This window comes from Aquila chrysaetos, chromosome 11 (genome assembly GCF_900496995.4).
Source record: "Aquila chrysaetos chrysaetos chromosome 11, bAquChr1.4, whole genome shotgun sequence".
Lineage (NCBI taxonomy): Eukaryota > Metazoa > Chordata > Aves > Accipitriformes > Accipitridae > Aquila > Aquila chrysaetos.
Window position 1 is genome coordinate 15,245,805 of NC_044014.1, and position 25,434 is coordinate 15,271,238.

The following is a 25,434-nucleotide window of genomic DNA, read 5'->3' on the forward strand; positions in this document are numbered from 1 at the left end:
CCCGGTCTCTCTTCTCTAACTTTCTTCCTAGAGCTGCCATCCACCTGGGACTGGACATGTGCACTCTTGAACCACCTCTGAGAGGGCAAAAGTCTCTAAGACTTTTCCAGGATTATTGCAAACATTGAGAAGACCACAACACCATTACAGAAAATAATAGGACTGCTTTATACCATTAAACCAATTCTCCCTGGCTACTACAAAAGACATTTTTGTATGTCTTTGTATCAAAAAGACATGACATTTTATAAACTGAAGACATACTTGCAGATGTGGGTCAATCTCGAATATTGTCTCTCCTCTTCGCATATCTGTTATCAACCAGGGGCCTCCAGCTCTACACAGAAAGAAAGGTAATGAACCAAACAAGCACTTTAGCTAGTACTCCCCAACAGAGTCCTCAGAGTGGACCTGCACTGGAAAGAAGCACAAGGTAGAGTTTAAAACAAGCCTAGAAGCCCTCTATGTTGCGTATACATCCCATAGAACGCATTTGTCCTTTACATTTCCCAAATACATAATGAAAGCTCTCCATGACCTAGCTGTTATCTGCCTAGTGTCTGGCACCACCAAGTCTTGCAAAGCAGTCAGGATTGACACAGGCTACCCCCTGTGTGGACCCACTTACTCATACAAGACTGAACTGTGTTTTAATCTTACAGGTACCTGAACTGGGACTGAGAAGTCCAGCATAGCCTATGTCTAAGAAAGATGGGCAAGGCATAGGGTCAAGATTTATACCTCTACTACATACTTAAAGATGCAGCAGGGTCCCATGGGACTGCACTTTTTGCTGAGATCAGCAATCATATTCAGTACCATAAAAAGCTTATTGCTCTGACAAATATCCTCACAATAGATGTTTTGCCCAGTTGGTACTTAATGGCTGAGTACTCAGATGGTTCAGGGAAAATCTTTGTTTTCATTAGCAATAAAAGTCGCAAGGGTCAAGATGCTTCCCAACAAAGGTGATAGAAAACATATTACTGTGAAGATGAACTACTTGGAGACTTTAGTTTGGGTCACAGTGCAAGCAGACTACAGAAGTCACCCTTAGATGGTGCTTTTCATTTGAAGTAAAAACTGAAGTCTTCTGGAATTGCCATAAAAATTTTCATTTTTTTCATAAGATACTTTGTTATTGCAGTCAAAAGCCCCCTCCTCTGGCCTTGTCTGTGTTACAGTCTCCTAAAGCACTTGGAGCGGGAGCAATAAAAGTTAATATTTTATAGCTTTTCAGATGCATTGATAGCCACTCTTTTTTCACATCACTTTGGAAGCTGTTAATTACTAACTGCAGAGGTGTGACCTGCTTCAGTTCCCCACTGGGATGCAAGAGACTATGACCCTGACTCCACATCACTGGCTTAGTAGTTCGCAGCTTTGCCTTTGAATCATGTTCATTTGGGTTTAATTTTATCCTTGGAAAGGTGCTTGTACCACAGCACAAAGGCCAAAAACCAACACAAGAACAGACTGAGGGGTGCTATATCTGTATTGACTTAGAGGAGCCAAGGGAGCTGCATACAGTGTTTATTGTCTTGGGGTCCTAGAAACAAAGCTTGCAGCTGGACAAATTCACTCGTACTCTAGAACATTCGCATGAATTACCTGCACTTGTGCCTAAAAGGGGAAAGTTCAAGTTTAGGAAGTCCAGCAGCAAAGGCTCTTCCAAATAATCCATCAATTAAAGGCCATTGTGACACTAGACAGTATACTATTGTGCCCAGGAACACATATTCAGAACTATTTTGTTCTAAAAAAATCTTTTGAGCTACAATGCCACAGCAATAACTTCCACTAAAGATAAGAGAAAAATATTTAAACAAAACACCTGCAAGCCAAAAAAGATTAGGCCCAACCTGGCAGCAAATAAAGCATCAACATATCATTTAACATTTAAAACCCATCTCTTCCTTAATGACATTTTTGGGTTTTTTTGCCATGGGAGAAATAACAATGAACTCCACTTGCATGAACACTCCACCAAGAGTGGGGCCAGTTTGAGAGTGACTTTCTCACTTTCAGACACTACCCAAGTTTTTCTAGCCACTGTTAAGTCAGACCCTCTCCTTCCTTTCTTTTAAACTGCACTGAGAGGTCACCAGTAACAGTTATCCCAGCTCTCTCAGGAAGAGCCAATGAGAAAATGCTGCAGGCGTAAAAAGAAGGAAATTAAGCTTTCAAGACCTCATTCTGTTTCACCCTGAACATGTGGACTTCCACATGCATTAATTTGCCATCTAAGTGTCTGTGCGTGAGAACAGATTTGCAATGAATTCCCATCTCTTGCTACAGCACAGGATTAAATAAGTTCCATCAACAAGTTAAAGATTGTTAATAAAAATAAACAACTGAATTGTTCTCTATGGGAATGCTCCCCTACATGGACTATATAAGCACTTACACTGGGACAGTCCGAAGCAGTTCCAAGATCCCTTGCCCGTTCCACTGCTGAGCCGCATGCAGTTCCTCAGTGCAAACCCCAACGATCTGGAGTAAATGAAAACAGAGATACTAAACTGGATGGGAACCATGCAAGAACTGTAGAGAAAATGTACCACATGGTGCTGGATCAAACAGTGCAGATACAGAGAAGCACCATTTCTTTAAACTAACTAGGTGAGCAAGGACAAATGGAGCCTGAGACAACAGATGGATTCTGCAATTCCTTATGCCCTCTCTCTACACTTACCATGTGAAGTGCCCTGGTCACATAACATTTAATCTTGCATGGCACATGTGAACTTAACTATGAAGAGGGCCTGGTGGCAAATCAAGGTTTACTGAAGATCCACTAGTCTGTTCTCACCTTTCAATCTAGTCCACACAAGACAGGACAGGTTAGGGTCTGAGCACATGCAAAACACTGCTCTGTTAGCCAAATGCTAGGGGCAAATGCAATACTGCACCAGCAGTTTCAATCAGGCAAGGGACTCGCTGCTGCAAGGGACTCACTGCCACAAGGGAATGCTTTGGTGCTCATAAATCCTTGACCAACTCAGTTTGCTGACTGGTTACATCTTATCCGGCACCATAAAGTAAAGCTGCTTACACATCGCATAATCCACTCGTCACTGCAGGCAACTGCAGACTTCTGCTCTCCTGTATAAGGCAGGATGTGTTTGCTTTTCAGGATGGGAACCGCCACACTGAGCAATACCAGATGTCTCTCTCACAGCAGCTGAGATCAGCCACTTCAAATGAAGGGGTGAAACACCCTTCAGCTGATAGAGGAATGCAGTTTCTTCCTGATCCATCAACCACTGGCTTGTGCCTTTGAGCACAATGATTTGCTCTTTGGGATGAAAAATTATTTTAGCCATTGTTGCCTGTTTCCTTCCTCAACACTCTAAGGCTTTTCCAACAACGCTGAATTTTCGGTCAAAATCTGTTCAACTGATGTTTTTTCAGAAAAGAGGAAAACCAAAAACTAAGTTCTGAAGACCAGCAAGCAGAAGTGCATGATGTGCCTTTGCTGCAAGCACTTATCTGCACTGATAGAGATCCGCGTGGAAAACCATCAATGTCAGCATGTACTTGAGTTCTGCATATCCTACTTCCCCTGCTCCTTGCAGAGCTCATTTTCTCAGGACCCAGCCCTTGGAGATGCTCTTCATCCCCACCCATCTCCCAGGCCTCCTCCATGAACAGCCTGAATCACCCTCACTTCAGGACACCGCTCCCTGGGCCTTCACTCACTAATTACATATAAACAGCAAGACTCTAAACAGGAAATTATTTTGTGTTCATTCTTTTCTTTTTGCAATCATTTCTCCTCATGGGTCAAAATAAATCCATAACAACAAGCACCAAACAAAGGGGAAAAACAAGTCAACTGTATGTGTGGTAGACAATTAGAGGCCAAGAGCCTCAGGATGCAACAAGTTGACTGTCCTTTGATCCAGGACAGCTGGGCACTAAAGAAGAGATGCGGACTAATGCAGCACTAACTGGGGAGTCAGCCAGGAATAATCCTGTTTAGCTTGGCTCTCTGTCTCTCCTTCCAGGTCCCACAACTCACCTTTCACTGATTAATCCCAAATCCATCTCTTTCTTGTTGATAAAACAGACTTTTGGGCACCTCAGAAAATTCAGGAAAGCCTTTGCCCTTGCACAGCAGTTGTCTTGTGCAAGTCTGTGGTAATGGAGCTTCCCCTTACATGTTGCAACTACAGCCAAGGACAAATGGGAGCAACTCAAAGCTTAAATTGTAGAAGTGTATAGACACTTGCATTTTCCCACAGGATAGAAGCTTTTCCACAGAGCAGGGAAAAATCAGCAGTTGGCATAAACTATGCCAGCTCTTCCACTAAGGTTAATAACTCTATATGCAATTTAAAAATATCCAAAGCAGCCCATATCTAAGAGACATCACTGAGAAGAAGGATTTTGGGAAAGCAAGCAAACGTGTTTGGCCAAGGAAGCTCCCCTCACTGAACAGTAGGGTTAAATCGGCAAGGGATTTTTTAAATGTTTCTTTGGCAAAGCAAACCTGAACCTCTTAAACAGTAGATCAATACAGGAGAACTCACTTAGCCTCTAAAGAATCTTTGTGTCAATGCTGCAAGCTACATTTCTGCCATTAAATAATGCTAAAGCAACTCTGAGTCCTTCTCCAAACTCTTCTTGACCTGGAACTCAAACCAGTGGATCGCTTACCAATACTGACATAGAATTAAATTCAATTTAGCTCTACATTAGCTTTTAAAAGTGTTTCTCTCAGCCTTTTTGCCTATGTTCATGTTTGAAATTTCAGAGCAGTAATGTAATATTCAAATCCAGGTCTGTTGTGGGGTGTAAACCTTCTCTCCATCAGACAGACCTCTGTCTTAAGAACCTAGTGTGCCATTGCTCAATCCTGGTAAAATGCTTACTGAATGCCTCCAGAGTAACAACTCAAAGATGAGATCCACGGTAATCAAATAAGGAAGAAAGACGGAAGACAGGATAATAAACATCTGACTTATCAAAGCTAAATGAAATGTAATGTTAGCCTCATTCCAGGTCCAGAAGGTGACAGTCAGAGCCACCATTGCTGCGTCATACCTGTAGGAAAGTAACAACCCCAAAAGGAGTTTGTACCGGCTGCATCTGAGGGTCTTCTGTCAATAACATATGCTGGATTCTAGATTCACTGTTGTCCAAAGGGCTGTGCCATGATACATGGTCACCACTGCAGAAGGTGTTTTCTGCAAGGAAGAGAAGCAAGAAATATTTAGTCCATAAAGTCTGCCAGGATATTCCTTCTGTTAGCATCTGCTCCTGACTGCTGCCAGGCAGGGACCTCTGGTCTGGACTAGGACAGTCACTCATAGCTATTCACAGTGACTGCCTCCAGCCAGCTCTGCTGAGTCTCCGAGTCAGCTGAAGCACCTGAAGCAGGAAAGGAGTCTCATTGAGCCATCTGAATTCAAGCACTGACTTTAAAATCGCCCACTCTCGAGTCCTGTGGCAAAAAACGTTGTCCTGCTTTGATATTAATCCCAACACAGGAATACCAACAAACAAAGTTAGCTTGTCTCTCATTTGCTATTAGTCTCGTTTTGTGAGAGGGCACAGAGAGTCAGCAGGCCATACTGAATGTCTGTGGGATGGTGATTCATGCTTAATTTGCAGCTCTGATTTGCCACAGAGAAAAGGTCCTGAAATGTGAATTAAATACAAATAATATTCTGCTATATCTAATAAAAATCCACAGTCTGCTGCCCAACTTGTGATGGTCTAAGTCAAAGTCACTTTCTCTTCCAATTGTCTGGTGGCTCTGGTGCAGAATTATAATTAATATGCTCCTTCTTACCCAAACAATGAGAAAACCAGTAGGCTATAAATTTCATTCTATGTCAGAACAGACTGCATCAAAACAAAGAGCCAGAAATTATCTGTCCTTCTTCACAACTGTAAGCATTCCTTTCTTTTCTTCTTCTCCTACTTAGAAAGACAAAACCCCCAGATAATCCCATGTTCCATAGCTGGTGCATGCCAGAAGGCACACCAGAACCCTTCTGTATGCTGCTGTCCCATCACAGGAAAGGCTAGTGCTTGCTTTCTGGGGGAACTAGAAGTAAAACAACCAACCATGACCATTTTCACACCAATGAAAGAATGCTCCATTTACACACAGATCCTAGAGCACGTGTGCAATAATGCTGCCTAGCCCACTGCCTTGTCCTCAGGTCTTGTGCTTGTCCCACTCCAGGTAGAGCTTTTATAGCACATACAAATAAACAGCCTGGAATCCATATTCTGCCCTCTGACATAGGTATAGTGTCCCAGGGATGAACTGAGTACTGCCTGCCTGCTTCCAAAGTCAGTGGCAAGCAGAGAGCCCCTCTCCCTGACCAAGCTCATTGATGAAGGCAGTCTGGGCTGCAGTCCTCACTGTGGTCTCTCCAAAGGCCACACTTAACAGGAGAGTGGGAAGGGATGCCTTGCCCACTGGAGGAGGACTAGGACTTCCACTGCAGACTGGAAAATATTAGTGGTTACTTGAGTTGCTGTCTGTCGAGACTGGAACATCTCACATGATACAGAGCAGGATCCAATTCAGAGAAGTGTTCTCTGCCCTGCAGCTACAAGCAGATGTGGTCCTGGATCTTCACCTAACCTTCCCACATGACCTTCCAAACACATATCAATAGGACATCTCTTAAGTAACTATCTATAGGACTTATCTGAGAATCCTTGAACGTGGCAGCTTCTGCAGCAGCAAGAGAGAAGCAGCATTTGCCAGTAATTGCAGCTTTGTCCCCAGTCACATTAAACAACAGACACCGAGGAATCGGGTGCTTGCACGCCACTCACCGTGCATCAGCACCACCACGACTGCGTGCACAGCCTCTTGGCCAGCAGCAAGTGCAGGATGCTTCGAGGGAGCCATCAGCGGCAGGCAGGTAAACTAATGAGGGTTCTCTCGCAGCTGCTGTAGTTAAAAATACTCGCAGTCATCTCACTGATGAGCTAACTCATGCTCACCCATTCCTGGGTTTAATGGAGGGCGTCGTGGGCAACTCGTAGTTTCTCCACCAGGTGTCCCCATTGGTGTGTGTTTGAACATTTATTACATATGTTTTTTCTGATGAATTTCTTGGACAGCTCATTTGATTAAGAATTAAAATAAACTCCAAATACCATAAGGAACTTGGCCCGAAAAACAAGGCATGTAGCAGAAGTGTTGTGATAAGTAAGGGAATGTTTTCCTTAGTTAAAATTAGGAAAGAAAACATAGCAAATGCAAGCCGCTTGAAAGAAAGAGTTTATCGTTATGTACACTAAATTACAGGCTTTCAGCTCCGCAACTGAAAGGAGTGGTTCAGATATTAATTTACTTTCGGAGTTGGGGAAATATAAGCAGACAGAAATGAAAAACATGATTTTTTTTTTTTAGTATCAAAATGGATTAAAGAAACAGCACTTAGAACGTTGCAAAGGATCTTGTGATATTTTCCAGGTTGGCCAAAATGTGGCTCGTTACTTTTTTTTTTTAAATTATAAAAGCCTCTCAGTCACAGTTTTCAGCAATGAAACAAAGCCACAAAGACCTTATTCTTGGGCCCTGTCTTTATACCACAACATTTTGCCCATCAAATGCTCACACAATTCTATGCTGATCGATCGCTGCATTTCACTGCTGGTGCTGCTTCTCCTGGGAAAGCCCAGCCCGTTTAGAGCAGGTTTTCAAATGCAAATGTCTCTGCTGGAAACCCACCTGTTTATGTCCATGTGAACACTGAACACTTAGAAAATCTCCCTCTCTCTTGCATGCACACGAATACCACAAAATTCACACTGACTACTCAATTAAAACACACAAAAAAATTCTGCAAATAACATGAAGCCAAATTAAAACCTGTAAGAGTGCAAGAAATTCAGAATTACAGCCTGAAACTCAGCGCATCCTTGCTGCATTGTAACCCATGTGGAATGTAAGATCAGCTCTTGTACAGAGACCACTGCAGCACTGAGGACAGCTTGAATTGCAGGACTTGTAGCCACAGAAACTAAGAAATTACAGAAACAAAGGACTAGATAACCACTTGCTCTTGCCTCATGCTGGAAACACAGATGAGCATCCTCCCTTCCCACCTTTCACACTCACGTTTTCAAAACAAGACAATCAAAATCTTTCTAAACATTTAAGTTTTAAACAATGTTTTACTCAGAAAATCCTAAAGTTTTCATAAACGATTCCAAAGTAAATTTATAACTAAATTTGTGGCTTTCACGAATGTCGAATTAGAATATAAAATATCCAAATAAATCCTCAAAGTCATCACAGCACAGATCGACGTGAAAAGTCTCCTGTGGTTTTTGCACCTTTCTATCATTTGCAGTGCTGTCAATAACACACTCTGTACAACCTGCCTTTCATCCACAAACACGTACAATGTGCTAGTATTTCCTACATGTACATACACATTTCCATAAAACCAAGAGATGAGTAGGCACAGGACACATGCACTCATCTCAGGTACATGAGGAGCACAAACACCTTACAAGGAGCAACACGCTTCAGTTAGGACATGCCTAATGACAGCTTCTTTTGTTCCCAAAAATGCATCCCCGTATCTCTCTCCCATACCATGTGGACTAACCAGAGGAACAGCCTGCCACCTCCAAACTAATTTCTGACATATGTTTTGCACTGCTATGAACCAAGGATGGGACTAGTACCTTCAGTGATAATGATGCCAATATGGGTCTCTCAACAACATTCATGGTTTTATAGCCATACCTCTCAGTACACATTTTGATGCCTACTGCAGATATCAAAAGAGACAGCTACACTCACAACTGGAAGCTACTTATATACAAAATGCTTGAAAATACAGACATGAAAATAGGTATTAATAAATATGTAAAATAAACATTGTATGTAAAAATAAAAGATTACAGGAAGACGTTTATGTCCATGGAGCACTGACCCAGTCTGACAGGACTCACTATTACAAGCATCCCCAAACAATTTCTAGTTTTAGGCCAAAACATGACTCCCCTTTCAGATAAGCACAGAACATTCCTTTGCAAATTATCTCAGTTTAGTAAACCTGAAAGTTTACAGTCTCGGCAACAAAGCTAGTCCTGCAAGTATCACATCACACCACCGATGCTGTCCCCGCCCCTCGTAGATTTCGGAACAGCCTCTGCTTTATCCAAGCCCATTAACAGAAACTACCCATCCAACAGTTTTCACTCTTAACAAGCTCTGCTGCGACAACCCTTTTGACCTGCTGTAATGCTGTGCAGATTAGCACCTGTGGCAAAGTTTCTTAATGGTTTTGAGGAAGGACTGAAGCACAACAGCTGTTACAGAAGTCCTTTTGCACTGTATTTCCTAATGAGACAAAATGCATTTGCGTCCAGAATCCAGGAAAAGGTGAGATGGCTTTCAGCAGTAGCCGTGAAAAATCACGGTCTTCTACTGAACAAGCACCCTCTCCACCATTACAAGAGGGCAACAATCGGTCTGGGAGCAGCAAATGCCAGGACTCGGGTGTCATGTGCTGCTGCTGCAGACTTCTGCTTCTCTGAACTTCTGTATTACCTGTCTCCACAGCAAAGCCAACAAGAGATGTGACCTGTCCAAGCAAATAATTTTATATAATCAGAAGAGTTTGACGTATTCTTGTGATAGCAAGCCTCAAACCAGTTGGTGTGTTCCCACGCTCAGGGGTAAGCTTAGAGAAGACTCCTATGAATGGGGGAACTACGGATGCTCTCTTCTCTGTGGGTGAGCATGTTGTGGATGGACTCACCATAGCCTAAGGAGGACGGACCTCCGCCTAAAGCTTTTACTGCGGCTATGGCATGCACTGGAGGATCCTATCTAGGTTCACTTGTGCCTAAGGTCAAGCGCAACACATCTCCACTCCTCTCCACCGCAGAGGGCACAGTTAGCATTTTTACTCACCTGTTCATTTTTACAGTCCTTGTAAAACCAAGTCTCTTCAAGAGCCCTACCACTCTGTTAAGTCTGTTTGACACTGGCCAGCAGGTTCAAACACCATTAGGGTGGCGCAGTAAGTCTTTTAGGCTTAAGAACAGCATGATTGCATAAGCCTTGTTTCCTTAGGCGAGGACAGCAGAAACAACGGTCATCAGAAAAAGTTACCAGGGAATTGTCAAATCTGTAGGACAGATGGCAAGGCTCAGAAATTATCTAGCCATCAACAGGAAGAATTAAGTAGCAAAGGAACTGAAAGAAAATATATTAAAAATATTAAATCCAAATGATATTAGTGTATGGATAAATCAGCAAATCCTCAGGAGTAAACAAAGGCTCTGATTTACTGTATCTGAGCTGATTCAGAAGGGACTGCTGTTGAATACTTCTGCCCCACAGTAAACCTGAGCTGGTTACATGTTCCCTCCATGGAAGGAAGAGCTAAGCTACCTGACCTGCCTCAGAATAAATACATATCCTTCAGCAGTTACGATGGGAGCACTGGATGTGTTGTAAATACACAGGCTTGCTTACAGTAACCTCTTGGACACTTGCACCCTTCCTGCTTGGAAAGGGCACTAACAGGACTTAAACCTAACGCAGCAAGGTGACCCATCCTCACAGATTTGAAAAGGGTTCTTTTTCTGCAAGTTTGTGTTTTAACAAAAACTACTGATTTTTTCTTTTTTTTTTTCCTTTCTGTTAGGGAATGCTGATTCCATGAAATCAAACTGCTTCATAGGGAGGTATTGATTTCGTAAGAACTCAACAAGGAAATCATTAAAACATTTCATTTCAAACTTACTATTTTATTTCATAATTTATAAAAGCAAATCCAAAGCCTCTCTCTAGCTTTACAGAAATGAGAAGCCTCTAAATGTCCCATAGACCAGTTCTTGTACCATTCTATTATGCAAAAGCAGCATCTATAAGACAGTTATACCAGACCACTCTGTTAAGTTTCCTATATTCTGAAGTCTTTAAAATGTCATTATCCATTTTCTTTTACAGCCCACATAAAGCAGGTGAGGTTCCTTCATGCAGCAATGGTCATAATTCAGCTGCGCAATCTCTCCTAACTTTACTATCCAACTGCTCTATAATGAGAACTGGGGAAATAACTCAGAGGGAACCATTCCACTGTAGACTAGTAAATTTTCTTTGTGTAACATCGCTCATGTATTTTCTTGACATGCATTCCCCCCCCCACCTTTACTTTGACTAAATATAGCTGATGCCTAAAGAAATAAAACCAAGTCATATTCTTGGCCTCAAGATGTTTTATAAACAGTGTAATGCATGCAATCTATGGTTAAGAGGTGTTACTTAGCTCTAGAGAAAAACACAGATTACTTCCCACTGTATTTTCAATTTATTTTTTAAACCTGCCCGTTTCGCTTGTATGGAATCCTGCTGGGAGCCCTTATTCCCTGTGGCTATTCAAGGGAGTAAGCTGAAAAGGACAGCAAACTGAGACAAGTACTAGGAGCTAAGAGAGCTCCATCCAAAAGGTGGCCCCAGGCTGAATCTGGGTCAGGGAACACCTCCAAGTGAGCTTCCTACCCTGCACCCAGAGCAGATGGGAAATAGCTCTTTGGGCATCTGGGAGACAAATATCTTCTCTGGCACGTGCACAGGGGACTGTATGGAGGAAAACAAGGAGCTGATGCCGTTCTACCAGCAAGGAGACAGCAAGGGAACTTGAAGCATATCTCCTGTCCATGCATGGCCTGGCATACAGTCCCCAGACTAAGTCTGGTTCCAGGGCAGTTTGGACTGCATCACCCTGGTTCATCCAAAGGCTAGAAACTTCCCCTTTCTGACATGGTCACACCATGCAATTCTTTAGACAGATTTTCAAATTAGGAGAATAGATCTGTAGCCTGACCATTCCTCTGTATCTCATGTTCACCTCCTTCGAAATGCCAGCTAAAATCTGCAGGGGTTAAACTGTTCTGACTAATCAGTCAGATAAATCCTTCTGGACAGTGTGTTACAGGTTATGAGCTGATACTGCACCGAGTGGGAGAAGCCCTAAGTACGTTAACTACTACCAAGTGTGCTTGGTTTTGGGAAAACAGCCACCCTACTGCATTCATATCCTTCAAAAGCAAGTTTCTGTGTCCCTCTCTTGTTTCTGTGGAAAGCCAGGCCATCATTACGTGGTCACTTTAATCTGGGATATGTGCAAGATGATGCTGAAAGAAACAATCCTGCTTGTCCCCCTGAGAAAGCAGCAGTTACCTGGATCACCCTCTTGAGCCAGTAACACTGCTTAGCTATGCTAGCACAACACTTGGCACATCTCTGCTAGCTTGGTCTAAAAAACCATACCCAATAAATTTGCAACAGCGTGTGGCACTGGGGATGCTGGCACGCAAACAAGATGACCGCATCCCTCACACAAGCCAGACCTACATTATCTGCATCACTCAGCGGCTTGAAAACTCGCTGCTCTTAAGGGGTACAAACCTGCATTTTGTATTCAATCTCAGCTAAACTGCAGGCAGCAAGTCACAGACGTCAGTCCGCATAACTCAGAGAAATTCCGTATTTGAGGGCAGAGCAAACAACGATTTCGACTCCATGACTTATGGGTGCAGGAATGTTAAAAAGGCCCCCAGTGAGTTCCTGACCAGCATGACAGTGATGCAGCCAGACGTTTAAATTGAATGCAGCTTATCCTATACTTACAGAAACAATGTAATTTATTGCACTGCTATTACCCCATGCATGGTCTGTGTAATTTATTATATAAATGTATTTTCTCCAACACATTTTTAATATTCAGTCTGGCTTTGTTAAAAAAAAAGGTAATCTGGCAATCTGTCACAAATAAGATTTGATGCTGTTTTTCAGTACCATTTTGCAGACTGAACAGCTAGAATTAATTGAGAGAAACTAAGGGCAGATGCAGAATCCAACACTGAAATGTATTAGCTGTATTTTTCACCAGAGCTACTTAATACATTTCTAACTAGCTCAATAACGGATATAAGCAAGCATACAAAGACGTAGCTATAACAAACCAATACAAAAGCTAAAGGTGAAAATCATGTCTAAAAACCTCAAAGTAATAGTGTTATTGCAACTCATTGTATAGATGCAAAGTAAAAAAACCAGCATATAAAGAAAAAGACTTCATTTAGACTCATTTGCCAGCTACATTTAATTAAGATAATCCATGGATAATCAAATTAATGCTAAATTCAGTCATCTGCTTAGTTTCCTAACCTACAAAGGACTGCACACATGGATTGGTAAAGGGGAAAAACAATTGTGATACAATCTGTGGGACCCGCTGGCAGTTAGTTTATAATTTCAAGTCAAGCTGAACGTGTTTTAAGAATATACAAGGAATTAATAGAATCCAAGCCATGACATATTTGTACTACATTAAAAAAATGCTTTTCCTCCCCGTTTTTCTTTTTCCGTTCAGCTTTGCTACCCCTTATCTTCTGTCTGGGAAACAGGAACTGCCCCAGCCTGGGCACTCCAAAGAGGTGCAAATTCACGCGGTGCTGCTGCCTGCTGCAGACATGCAGCATAGACAAGATGCCTTAGGAAGAATTAAATCCCTGGAGTACAATTAAACAATAGCTCCACTGCAGGGATTCAAATTAGGCTTTTAGAAACAAGGGGCCTAGGCAAAAGGTTCTTTTTTTTAAAAAAAAAAACAAAACAGTGTGGAAAAAACAGATTATCAGTACTGTAAGGACTGCTTGACCTCTGGGCTTTGAAGACAGTTTCAGAAAGCAGAGGTATGATGCAGATTTTTTAAAAAAATTGATCAGCAGGTTTAAAATACAAAGTTGATTACTGCACAGGTCCAGGGTGTTAAGTCTGGAAACTTAACGAGCCTCTCAAAAGAGCCCCATCAATTTATGCAAGCATACATAAACTTATTTGATCATTTAAGTCTCCTGGACTGAAAGCCAGATGAAGGGCCTCCCATGCCTTCCCAGGGTACATCACCAGCAGGACATTGTGATTCCTCACTCCTCCATGCCCACTCAGAGCCGTCACTCACCCCTACTGGCAGTGGGATGGTGGAAAATGTGTCTCGCTGTACTGTGGCTTCCACTGACGGAGTTGCAAATGCTGCTTTTCTTATTACAAAGTAAATCCCATGCACCCGGATGCCTTATGTGACATTGCAGAATGTAATATTTTAGCTGAAAAACAAATGCTAAAATGCTATCATAAAATCATCAGTTTGGTTCTGGGCCTCCTCTACCTCTTCTATTTTCCAGGACATTTCTTTCCATCCCTTACACATCTGCGCGTCTGGCTCGCTCCTTCTCCCTGCCCATCTCTATGCACGTATACAATTTCCATGACTGCAGCCTCCGAGAATTTCTCACGCAGGCTCCCAGCGAGTGACTCCCGTGCCCAGGGCACGCTCCCACCCTCTGCGAGCGGTGGGCCCCCTGTCCTCTCCCTGACTCCGTACAGCCTGCTCCGCCAGCCACCTCCTCCCACGCTTCCTCTCCTTCCCACAACTTCATTCAGCTCCTCCACGTCTGCTCCTTACAGCCTTCTGCAGCCCTCGCAGTCAGCAGAGGCAGGAGCTGGCACATCCATCACACTTGGCATCCCCTTGGCATAAGCACTGCCTGGGGCAGGATGCACCTCCCGCCTTGCTTTTGTAACAACACAGTTCTCACCTATCTACAGATTTATCTGCATGGCTCCCTCCCACAGGGAGGGAAGGCTGGAGGAAGGACTTACCTGGCACTGCCGAGTATGGTGGAGAAAGAAAATGAAGACAGATGCGAGTTGCTCCTTCGCAGCCCCACAAAACTCTCCTGCTTCAAGCTCTTGCTCCTCTATACCCTGTCACTCAGACCCATCGCTCTTGGGTGCTGCAGGGCTGGGCTGCTTTCACCTCCTCCAATAGGCAAGTGGGACAACCTTCCCCTTACCCTCTCCATCCTCCAGCCCAGCAACCACAAGGGAGCAGAAATGACGCAAATCCCAAGCTCCAGGCCAGGCAAGAGACCCTTCCACCTCTGTCCAGCTGCACTGCCACCAGCTTTCTGCATCCTTCACCTGAACAAGACACGTTTTACAGCTCCCCTTCAAAGGACAGTATTAATAGCTTCAATAGTTTCAGAAACTGAATAGCCTCAGGATGGGGTGGAGGCCCAGGAGCAAGAAAGGATGTTATACAGCAGGATCTCCTGTCAGATAAGGACTCAGCTCAAAATAGGTATTTAATGACAGTTTATTTACAGATTACATGGTCCCACGTGTCCAATTTGAAGAGATACTTGCCTTTCATTTAAAAAAACTTATCCTGTGCTCTGGCACGTGAAAGCCACAATGTTTTACGGTTACCTGAAGGTTTCCCAGCCAGGTGCAACTAGAACAAAGCAAGGTGTCTTCAGCAAGGGAAGAGAACTGCATCAGGAGAGAAAAGCTTCTTTTCTTGTTCTTAGACCTCCTACATACTTGCGCATGTGCAAGCCACCAAGAAGGATGGATGCTTGGATGGACACAGGAGCACCAAGAGACCGTACAGTCACTTGTGTTCTTCCCCTAGATAACTATCTATGAGATATTTCTGTTGAAGAGCTTTCAAGGAGCTTGAAAGGGAAGCAAAGGCAATATCCTTCTCCGAAGGATCCAAAGAAGATGCGAGCAGCTTCTTTTAATAGCCTTCACAGTACAGATGTCTGATAGAAGGACTGCTAGATTGCACTAGGGTATCCCTTTTAGCAAAAATTACTCAAGAAAGGGCAAGAACGGGGAGACGGTCTGTGAGAAAACACCTACGGAGTTATCACATCGGAATCTCTTCAGAAAAAGAGTTCTAGTTACCCAGGCATTAGTTCTGGGTCTTATAATGGACAGGAAGGGAGGGGCCTTTGAGAGCGCACTGTAGCATTTTTCTCAGTGGTTGATTATTTTCTCTTAAATTTTCAGGAATTTAAAGCTTGCACAGGCCAAACTTTTGTTTTACTTTGGCAAAGCAGGAGGCCGAAGGGCAGGAAACAGAGGAACTTTGTATTCACACATATTTGTGTAAAATATCAGTTACACATTGAGCTCTACCAACCCATTACAGTAGTGCAAGAGAGAACACACAAACTTAGTCCAAGAGCTATACTTATGGTTTAAATGCAAAATGGCCAGCCTGTTTATGGAGCACCTTTTGAAACGTCATCCTAAGTGTTCCAAGATGATTCCTTTAAGCCCCTAATTTTAAACCAAAAAGCAGGAGAGTCCACTTTCCACAGGCTCTGGGCTGCCTGCAGCCTCTGAATATACTCTCCCAGTTTCTCTTCCCCACCAAGAACAAAACGCTTCCCCTGCTGTGCCCATTTGCTGCCTCCTGGCTGAGCAGGCTGCTGCAAAGGATCTTTGCATCTGAGGCTGTCAGAAGATGGTCTGTAATGAGCTCCACGTACTGCCACTCTCGCAGGCAGAGTGGGTTAGTCAGAAAGCACAGTTTGAGCACCACTTGCTGCACAGATCTTCAATAGAAAGCGTAAGAAGGTGGATATGTAACAGTGAACCCAACTTCCAGCTCAGTCCACTCTTCTCTGCAGTTTCATCTAACATGGGCTTGGCAGCCGTCAAGGGAAAAAACAGTCCTTTTCACAGTACATGTAACCTTCAAAGTCTCCTCTATGCATCCCAAACAATTGCACACAGGCAGCAAGAGAGGATGCTCCTGCAACTGCAGAACAATCCCTCTGTGTTGTGGCTTTCAGCTCCTCGATAGGAGGAGGCAACACTGTTCTGTGCAGAAGCTTTTAAGTATTAAAGCGGCTGCTTCCGTTTCCCCGGAAAGGCCGGGTGGGACAAAGACCTCATATATAAGATGCCAAAGGACCTCACACCAGCAGGAGGGGGAGTTTTCTGCCTTCCCCGAGCTGTTTCCTTTGTCTTGCATTCCTCCTTCAGTACAGGGGACAGAGCCTTTGTCCGAGGCTGGGCTGGCTGCATGCAGCTTCTCTCCTGCTTCCTTATTGCAGGAGTCAGAGATGCTCTTCTTAACAGGGCCTGCTGCTCCCCAGCATGTCGGCTCCTCCTTACCCTCCTGCAGCAGGGAGGCTCTGGGTAGGATGGAGAAAAGGCTTCCTGCAGAGAGCTCGGCTCCCCTCCACTTCGGGCAGAAAACATTAGCAAGATCAGTTCTGATCTTGAACTGCGGCCACTCAGGATAAACACCTGCTAGGGGCCAGCATCCAAGCATCCCAGGGCACAGGGCCTGCTGGCTGTCCTCCTACCACTTCGGCTGTTGCAGCAGCCTTGCACAGAGATGCGTCACACAGCTTCCTCTGGGTCTCCATGCCTGTTTCTTTCCTCTCTCTCCCAGTGGCAGCCCACATGCAGTATGAAGGCTAAAACAACTTGTGCATTTATAAATGCAACCGTGTATCAGATTTACAACTGTTGCTGCTCTGTCCATCCCTGACATTGGGGAGCAGCCTCAGGGCACGTGGACTGATTCAAAGCACAGAGAGAAGACTGATCTTCCCCCCCCCCCCCTTTTTTTTTTTTTTAAATAAACCAACTGAATGAACTGTACTGAACAGCTGAAAAGCAACGAGCCAAGTTCACTTCTCAGGCAGAAACAGGACATCAGTTGACAGAATTAAAAGGGACAGCACCAGTTGAAATTTAGCCAACTCAAACTGGGCCTAAACCTACTATATCTAAATTCCAGTAGCAGTTAAAAACAAGCCTTCTCTTTTAGGCAGTGTTGTGATCCCTTGCTTACTGCCTAGAAATACTATGCAATCAGTAAAGCACCCCAGGGAAGACAGCTTTCCTTCTATTTCAACAATGTCTTTTATAAGAAACAAAGACTTTCTGTGCCTCTGCTCCTGGCACAAAGTCTCTCCATGCCTTAGTGTCAACCTACCCTTTGGGGCCGGAGAAGGTCAGAGACCTGTTCTCAGCTGAGAGCTACAAGTCGGAGACACAATAGTGGCTTCCACAACAAGGCACAGGAAGTACCCAGCCTGACTCATGAGTCCAGACAAACTGCAGGAGAGAAAAAAGCCTAAACTTGTGAGGTTAGACAAGTAGAGAAGAAAAGGCTTTGATTTATATTACATAACTAGCTCACTGACAACATAACCCATAGACTTTTCACCCTCCAAGTTGAATGAGAGCACAGGTGTCTTTGGAAACTCCTGGGTTCCCAGTCATGCTTTCCTACTGCTGAACTGCAGACTGGGAGGAACCTGCCCAGTCCAGGTTCACACCACCAGTGCTGATGAAGCAAAAGACAATGTCACACAGCAGTGGTGTTGGTCCCCTCCTCTCAAGTTCCTGAGAAATCGCCCAGCACTTTTTAAGCCTGGCCAGAGGGTTGCAGGGGCTTTTCTATCACCATAGCAAAAGAAATTTTGTGGAGAACAGATTCTCCAGTGTGACACAATGTCCTAGCAAGTCCCCAGAAAGGCGAGGGAGTTGCTACCCACCAAAACCAGCAAGAGCTAAATAACTGCCGGTTTGTCTCATCAGCGGCTGAAGAAGTGACAATGCTCCAAGGCAAAGGGCAGGACTGAGCCTGGCACTGGGGTGCCTCCAGTATTACAAAGGGGCAGCACCCTGCCTATTCTGAACAGACAGAGAAGTGAAGTTAATTTAATCAGCCAAAATCTAAGGTCATGCAACTCCATTTATGCTGCCAGGAAGAAAGAGAATAGGGGCACAGCACCTGCACGGTAGCATAACAGCACTCAGCAGCATTCACAGCTATATTTCTGCTCTATGCTGTCAGCTAGTTTGCAACCCATAGCTGAAACCACTCTGAGACAGGACTCAGAGGAAGACAGGCCACCAGGTGCGTGCTAGTACACAGCCTAGGAAGCCTCAGCCACAGCCAGGGCCACTGCAAAGTTCCTCTCTAATGACTGCCAAGGCTGTGCCTCGGTACGCAGCAACAAAATGGACCTGAGCGTTTCCCTGCCTCACAAACAAAAATAAAAGCATTGGACTCTGAAGGTCCCAAAAATTAGTCATACAAACAGACAAATAATATTAAGCTTTGCAAATGTGCGGAGAGGAACTGCATTAATCTTATGTAGGGAACCCAGAAGCACCTCTGCATTCTGACCTATGCACCAGTCTCAGCATCACCAGTGCCAAGACCTGTCCTCTCCTTCCTTTCCAAGAGAAAGGCTCCCTCCGCCAAAGAGCCTGAATGTTGCAGATGGTCAATATTGCTATGCTTATTCCCTACAGACCCCTGCTAGGGGTTGGCAAGACCATCTTAACATTAAAAGCAGGCACTGGAAGTTTACAGGTTCTTTGAGAGGGGGAAAAGAACAGTTGTAATGTCTTTCAAAGAGCTCTGCTGGACCAAACCCAGAAGAGTCACAGAAAAAAACCAAAACGGATTAGAGAAGAAAGTTTGATGCCAAAGACTAAACAGCGAGAAGGCTTCTTGCGACTTGCCATGTGAGGAAAGCAGATAGGTGTCTAGCTGCCCCATCCTTCAAGTGCACTCAAAGAAAAAAACACATAAAGCCACACTGCAACACTAATGTCTCTCCCCCAAGAGCTCAGATACACAATCAAGTTAGCATAGGTTACAACTGCACACGCAGGCTGAGGCTGACATGAGGCAAGCTGTCATCTCTTGTGCTGCAAATGAAGGGTTTTCTGCAACTGGCACACACACACAAAGTGAGCAGAGCTGCTATAGCAGGATGAGCCTCGTCTGCCAGGACATGCAACAGGTATTGAGCATCCAGCTTTGGGCAGGGCAGTGTGATCAGATAGTGCCAGCAGGCAAGTTTCAACCCTTGAGCATCCTGAGCAGTAACAGCAACAAGATGGTAAGAGTAAATCCAGTCCCGGCTTCAATGTTTTCTCTGCACAACCCTGGGAGAATATTTCAAGAGAAAGTGCATTTATGTGCCTACAAAATGTCTCCTCTTAGAGTCATCCTTTCTGCAGACAGAAACATTTCCCATGAGGTCTCTTCAGTGTTGTCTGTCTGATCGACATCTTTTCAGAGATGCTTCTCTCTGGATTACTAGCAGTGCTGCATAAGCTTTATTTGTCATCTACAGGGGGGAGTAAAAAGGGCCGGGTCCATCTGCAACCAGCACTTTGGTGCAATGCCTATCAGGACAATTTACAAGAGTTGTATTTGGCAGTTCCCTCCCCAACAACTTCAGAGCCTCCAGCCAGCTCTGGGAGAAGCCAGCAACAGGTTGGAGACCAAAGCACGAGCTCGATAGCTGCCTGTCATGCCCAGCATGTCAGCCAACTGCTCTGCACACAAGCAACCAGTTTGTTTTATCAGCCAGCACGTCATTTGGTACCAGCCACAGCACGTACGTCCCAGCTGGAAGCTAGCGGATGTGACAAGGCTGGCTTAGGAGATGGGGGGAAGGATGGGAAATATTGGGGAGGTGAGCTCATAGGCAGCAGTATGGGGAGAACTGGATTTATTGCAGCAGTGTGGGACATAGAGGGGCTAGCACACAAAGATGTAAAGGACCAGGCTTGATCTGTGCTGCTGCTCACAGAACAGCTTGTTTTATGGGAAACGTCTAAGAGGAATTAGACTAAAACCCAACCAATTTCTTATGGACCACTGAATAACTATCAGATGATGAGAGCTTTTGGCCATGACAAACTTGGGTTAAATTGGAACCAGTGACTTAATGTTTCCATACCCCTTTGCAGAATAAAGGCACGCAGCCTGTGCACTTGGTTGAGTCCTGTTCACCTATGGCAATTTACTGTGCTACACTTTCAGTATTTGTGCAGCAGAGTTCACTACATAACAGGTTCTGTTGAAATGAAATTGATGTTGATTTATACTTCTTTGTAGAGCTAAAAAACACAGTTAATCCCCCCCATTTTTAATCTAAAATCCTGGAATACTACAGAGGAGCCAGGGCCAGCTCTACACTGGAAACTGGTCAATATTACAAACAGATGATAGAAAAAAAATAAATATCTATTTTACAGAGCTATAGCAACCAGAAGAGAACAATAAATCAGCCTAGAGTTGAAAAAAAAAATAAAGGCACAGTCAGGGAAAAACATATATGAATTACCAGGAGATTTTATTTGGCTTTAGTCATCCTACTGGGAAGAAATAAACACTGTTTTACAAACAAGCTAGACAAGCCTCATTTGTATTCAAGGAAGCAAGGAGTTTGTTTTGGGTTTGGTTTTTTGGTTTTATGTTTGGTTGTTTTGGTTTTTTTTTTTCCTTTTTACGCACAGAAATTGGCCTGTGCTGAGAATGTTTGAAAACATGTTGGCAAGTAAAGAGTCACTGAGGCTACCACATTGAAGCTTTCTGGACTCCAGATCTGAAGATGAGGCCTAGTGGTTACACCAGGGCAGCAGGTGTCAAGGTATATGCTGGCTTAATGGCTGCAGGTCTGTGACCCCAGTCAAATCACTTAATCCCACTGAGTCCTATTTTCAGTGTAAAAGTTATACTGCCTGTCAAACCAAAGTGCCTCTGTGGCTCAGACTAAACTAACTTGAATCAGATGAAAACTACTGAATAAGAAGAGTCCATCTACACCTGCAGTCCTTACAATTCCTGTAATCACCCTTGTTTAAAAAAGGGGGAAGCTGCAGCACACAATGCTGGCATAATGGCCCCAAACTGATGCACTGGGCCAACGCGCACACAGGCAGGAACAGTGTGCATGCTTCCTCAAACTATAGACAAGACATCAGACAATAATTTCTACCTGAAGAAATTATGACATGTCAGAAATAACTAAGGAAGGCTAGACATACGTCGTTTGGGGCTTGCTTTTCAGCCTGGCTGCCGAAGGCTTGTGCGACAGTGCTGCCTTGGGCACTTGCACGCATCAGTCAGAACCATCCTCCCTTCCAGTAACTTTGGGAAATTAACCCACAGATTTAAATTATGACAGAGGACAGAAGCTCACGGATACTAAGTTCCTGCAGGTTTCACAGAAATAACTAAAGGACAGGAGAAGATATTTCATATCCTTCATATTCTTATCCTCTGAAAAGGGAATCCCACACCATGACAGTGCAAAGGGTGCAGACATGCCAGGAGAGGTGTTTGTGGGAAAAACACCCAACACAACAAATCAGCTATAGCTAGTTTGGTCATTGTTTTGACACATTCTTATCAACATGTGTAACTCGTCATGTACCTGCTGGAACTAGTTCTGTCCAATACACTTTTCAAAAGTGTAATAAATTTTCTAAGGAATAATTCCTGTAAGTAAGTTTCTCCTTAAGTAATCAGCTGAAATATACATTAAATCGCCACCCACAAATTGCATCTTGCATGCTTACTTCCTTTGCTTGTACATTTTGTTACTACTGTTTTGCAGTCCCCAAGACACAAACAGCTTCCTGCTATTGACTAGTCAAAGGTTAAATATTAAAATTCAACTTTTATATTAGCTGAGGCTTCAAACTCACATTTAAATATCTTTTAGTGCACTAGTAATCAGGAGACTATGAAAAGAGATAAATTATATATTTATGGAACCATAGAAAATCATGTTTAGAAGACATGAAGAGGACACCTAGTCAGTCAAGACATTTATAATATAAAGGAGACTAAGGAGGCTCCTACTCTGCCCTCACCTAAAGGAAGGATCAACTCTTCCTGACAAATATCCATGAAGAATAGTTTGATTTGTTCTCAAAGGTATGCAGCAATGGGGAATCTGCAACTATTCCAGTGCTTCACTGCACTTATCATTTCAAAGTTTTTCCTAATGACAAACCCTAAGCCTACCTTACAGAAATTTTAGTAGTGATAGGCCTCTCATATCCCCAGCAGGCACATGAAAAATTTATTACTTTATTCCCTACAGCAACCTTTTGCATATTTGAAGACTGTTCTCACATCTTCCTTCCATCTTCTCTTCCCTAGACTAAACAAAAGTAACTCTTTTGATCATTCCTCCACAGGTCATATTTTCTGGACCTTTGGGTCATTTTTATTGCTCTCCTCCAGACTCTCACCAACTTGGACACATCTGACTTGAAGTCTTTTGCCCAAAATGAGATACAATGCTCTCCCTTTCCCTTCAAGGTGTTGCCAGCAGTGTAGGACCCTATCATATGCAATACACAGAACACTTCTATTTATACATCAGAATAATTTAACTTCTATCTCTCAGCATGAAGAGCGTGTTGGTTTAGGTATAGCTCATTGGTGATAGTAACTCCGAATAGTTTTCTTCTCCTTTTCAGAACTGCTGCCTTTCCCCAACTGATAATTGTGCATTGAATTATTCCTGTGTAAGCACAGGACCTCATACTTGCTGCACCTCCCTGACCTTACTGCACATCGGTACTTCAGACCATTTCTGCTATTTGCAAAGGTTGTTCTGAATCCCAGCCCTCAGCACCATAGTGCTTTGCTGCGTCTGCAGATTTCATCAGGATACTCTGCATTTCATCATCCTGGTCAATACCAAATTGCATGAACTCTAGGACAGATTTTAGAGGAATCCAAACTCTACACATCTTTTGTGGTTGACAATTACTGAAGAGTCTAAATATCCAACCAGTATTGCATCCCTCTTTCGTTTTTATCAAGATCGCATTTCCTCAGCTTGCGCACATACTTGTTGGAAGGGACAATGTCAAGTGTATCACTAATACCAAGGTAACCAGCATTCACTGCTTCCCATGGTGCCTGTTACTTCAACACAATTAGTTTGTTCTGGTTTATTCTTGATAAATCATGCTGGAATGGCCATTATTCCCTGGATACTTTCTAGATGGTTTGTTTTTCCCAGCAGTTTCTCAAGACCTGAAGTCTGACCAATTAGAAACCTCAGGTTTTTGCAATTTGGGGGGTTTTGTCAAGGAGGTTTTTTTGGCAGGTGGGGGGGTAAAGAGGGTGGCAGGCAGCAAAGAACAGCATTTGCCATTTTCCAGCCTCCTGTAATGCCACTTGTCATGTCCCTCCCTGCAATGGTGGGGGCTCAGACTACTCAGGCTGACGTGTTCTGGGGTGAATGTTATCAAGCTCAGCCAACCTGCAAACCTCTAACTGATTCACGGACATCATCTTAAAACTTCTAAAGCTAGTTTCACTAGCTAGTTCCCCACTACATTTCATGCACTGCAGAGAATATAACCATGACATATGCTATACCATTATCTTTAGGCTCTATGCATGACAAGTTTTTCCCGACAATTTCTCCAAACCTGTACCTTACAGCTGCAGCTGTTTTCTTTCAGGCCAAGGAACCTGGAAGCAGCAAGAACTCGTACACACAACACATTTGTTTCCATGCTACATCAATATATTGCCCTCATGATGTATAAAAGGCAGGCCCTTGAAAACAACCTAACTTTAGAGAGGAAAAAAAAAGCAGATGTTAATTTCAGGAAAACACAAACCATAGCCTCTCTATACTGATCAAGCATCATAATACTGCAGTACCTAAAGAGTTAACAATTGTAATAAGCCCTGGATAAGCTTTCTGTAGAAAGATTGTTTCTTCCTCTTTATTTGAATTGAAGTATAAATTTGTTCTACCATGAGATATTCCCAGTATACCCACGAACCATGACAAGCTAAGGTCACTGAATTGCACAAAGTTTAGTTTTCAAGGTTGGCAGGTTTGGGGTTTTTTTAAAACTAAAAATAAAAGAGTTGGAATTTGTGGTCATGGTCAAACAGTGATAAAATTAAGAACAGATAAAGCCACAAATAAAATATTTTGAGACTTGCAAGCTTAGTTTTGTTGAAGGAGGGGAAGTAGTGCCATTTAATCAAAAGCACAAAGCATCAAGCATTTGTTACAGTGAACAGAGAAGCCAAGGCTCAAAGAGGTCTGAAATTCAATGCAGAAGACTGCTTTTCTAAAGCACAGCCACAGTGCAGGAGAGATGGAAACAAAGGAACAGAACATTCGTTTGCTTAGAAGTGTTTGTTACAAAAATACATCACTTGCAATGAGACATGCTTTGCAACTGCAATACATAGCGATAATATTTAGGACAGCAGTAGCTGCTAGATGAGTCGTCAACTCAGTCATCACCATTTGAAAATGCTCAGGCTCAGCAGGAGTATAACACCTTACTCTCCCTCAACTTCAACCAGACCCAGCAAAGCACATCCATGATAGCCAAAAAGTTGGCTTGTTATTCAATAGATAAGAATTTAGCTCTTAGCATAGCTTTCAAAGTAAACAATCTTTTCATACGTGAAAGTGCTTGGAGCCTATCCAAAAAGTTCCTGCCAGGCTTGGTTTTTTTTTTTTTTTTCTTGCTTCTTGTTCAGAATGGATTCATAAGCATTACTTAAGTTGTTTTGGTTCATCAAATGTTTTTAAGGATATTTTGGAGTATTAAAGAGACCCCGCAGATTTTTTTTAAACAATTGAAGAGAACAACATTAAGGTACATACACCAGAATCAAACAACGCTTATCATTGTTGCATTTGACAAATGCTCCAAGTGGCACAGTCAGAAAGAACTTGAGCAAAAAGAAACCTTTCATCATGTAAAACAATGCTGTCATGCCACAGCCTGCCTAA

The 25,434-nt window shown here is 43.4% G+C and overlaps 1 protein-coding gene across 3 annotated transcripts in view; it reads right to left on the minus strand.

Moving 5' to 3' along the window:
* Positions 1-25,434, minus strand: part of SUFU (SUFU negative regulator of hedgehog signaling) — a 99,841-nt gene that overhangs the window by 42,402 nt on the left and 32,005 nt on the right. For all 3 annotated transcript variants that reach the window (XM_030029859.2, XM_030029860.2, XM_030029862.2), the window contains exons 4-6: positions 5,050-5,192; positions 2,408-2,493; positions 265-337 (exon numbers count right to left, since the gene is read on the minus strand). In XM_030029859.2, coding sequence (XP_029885719.1) covers positions 265-337; positions 2,408-2,493; positions 5,050-5,192 — 302 coding nt within the window. The remainder of the gene's footprint in view (positions 1-264; positions 338-2,407; positions 2,494-5,049; positions 5,193-25,434) is intronic.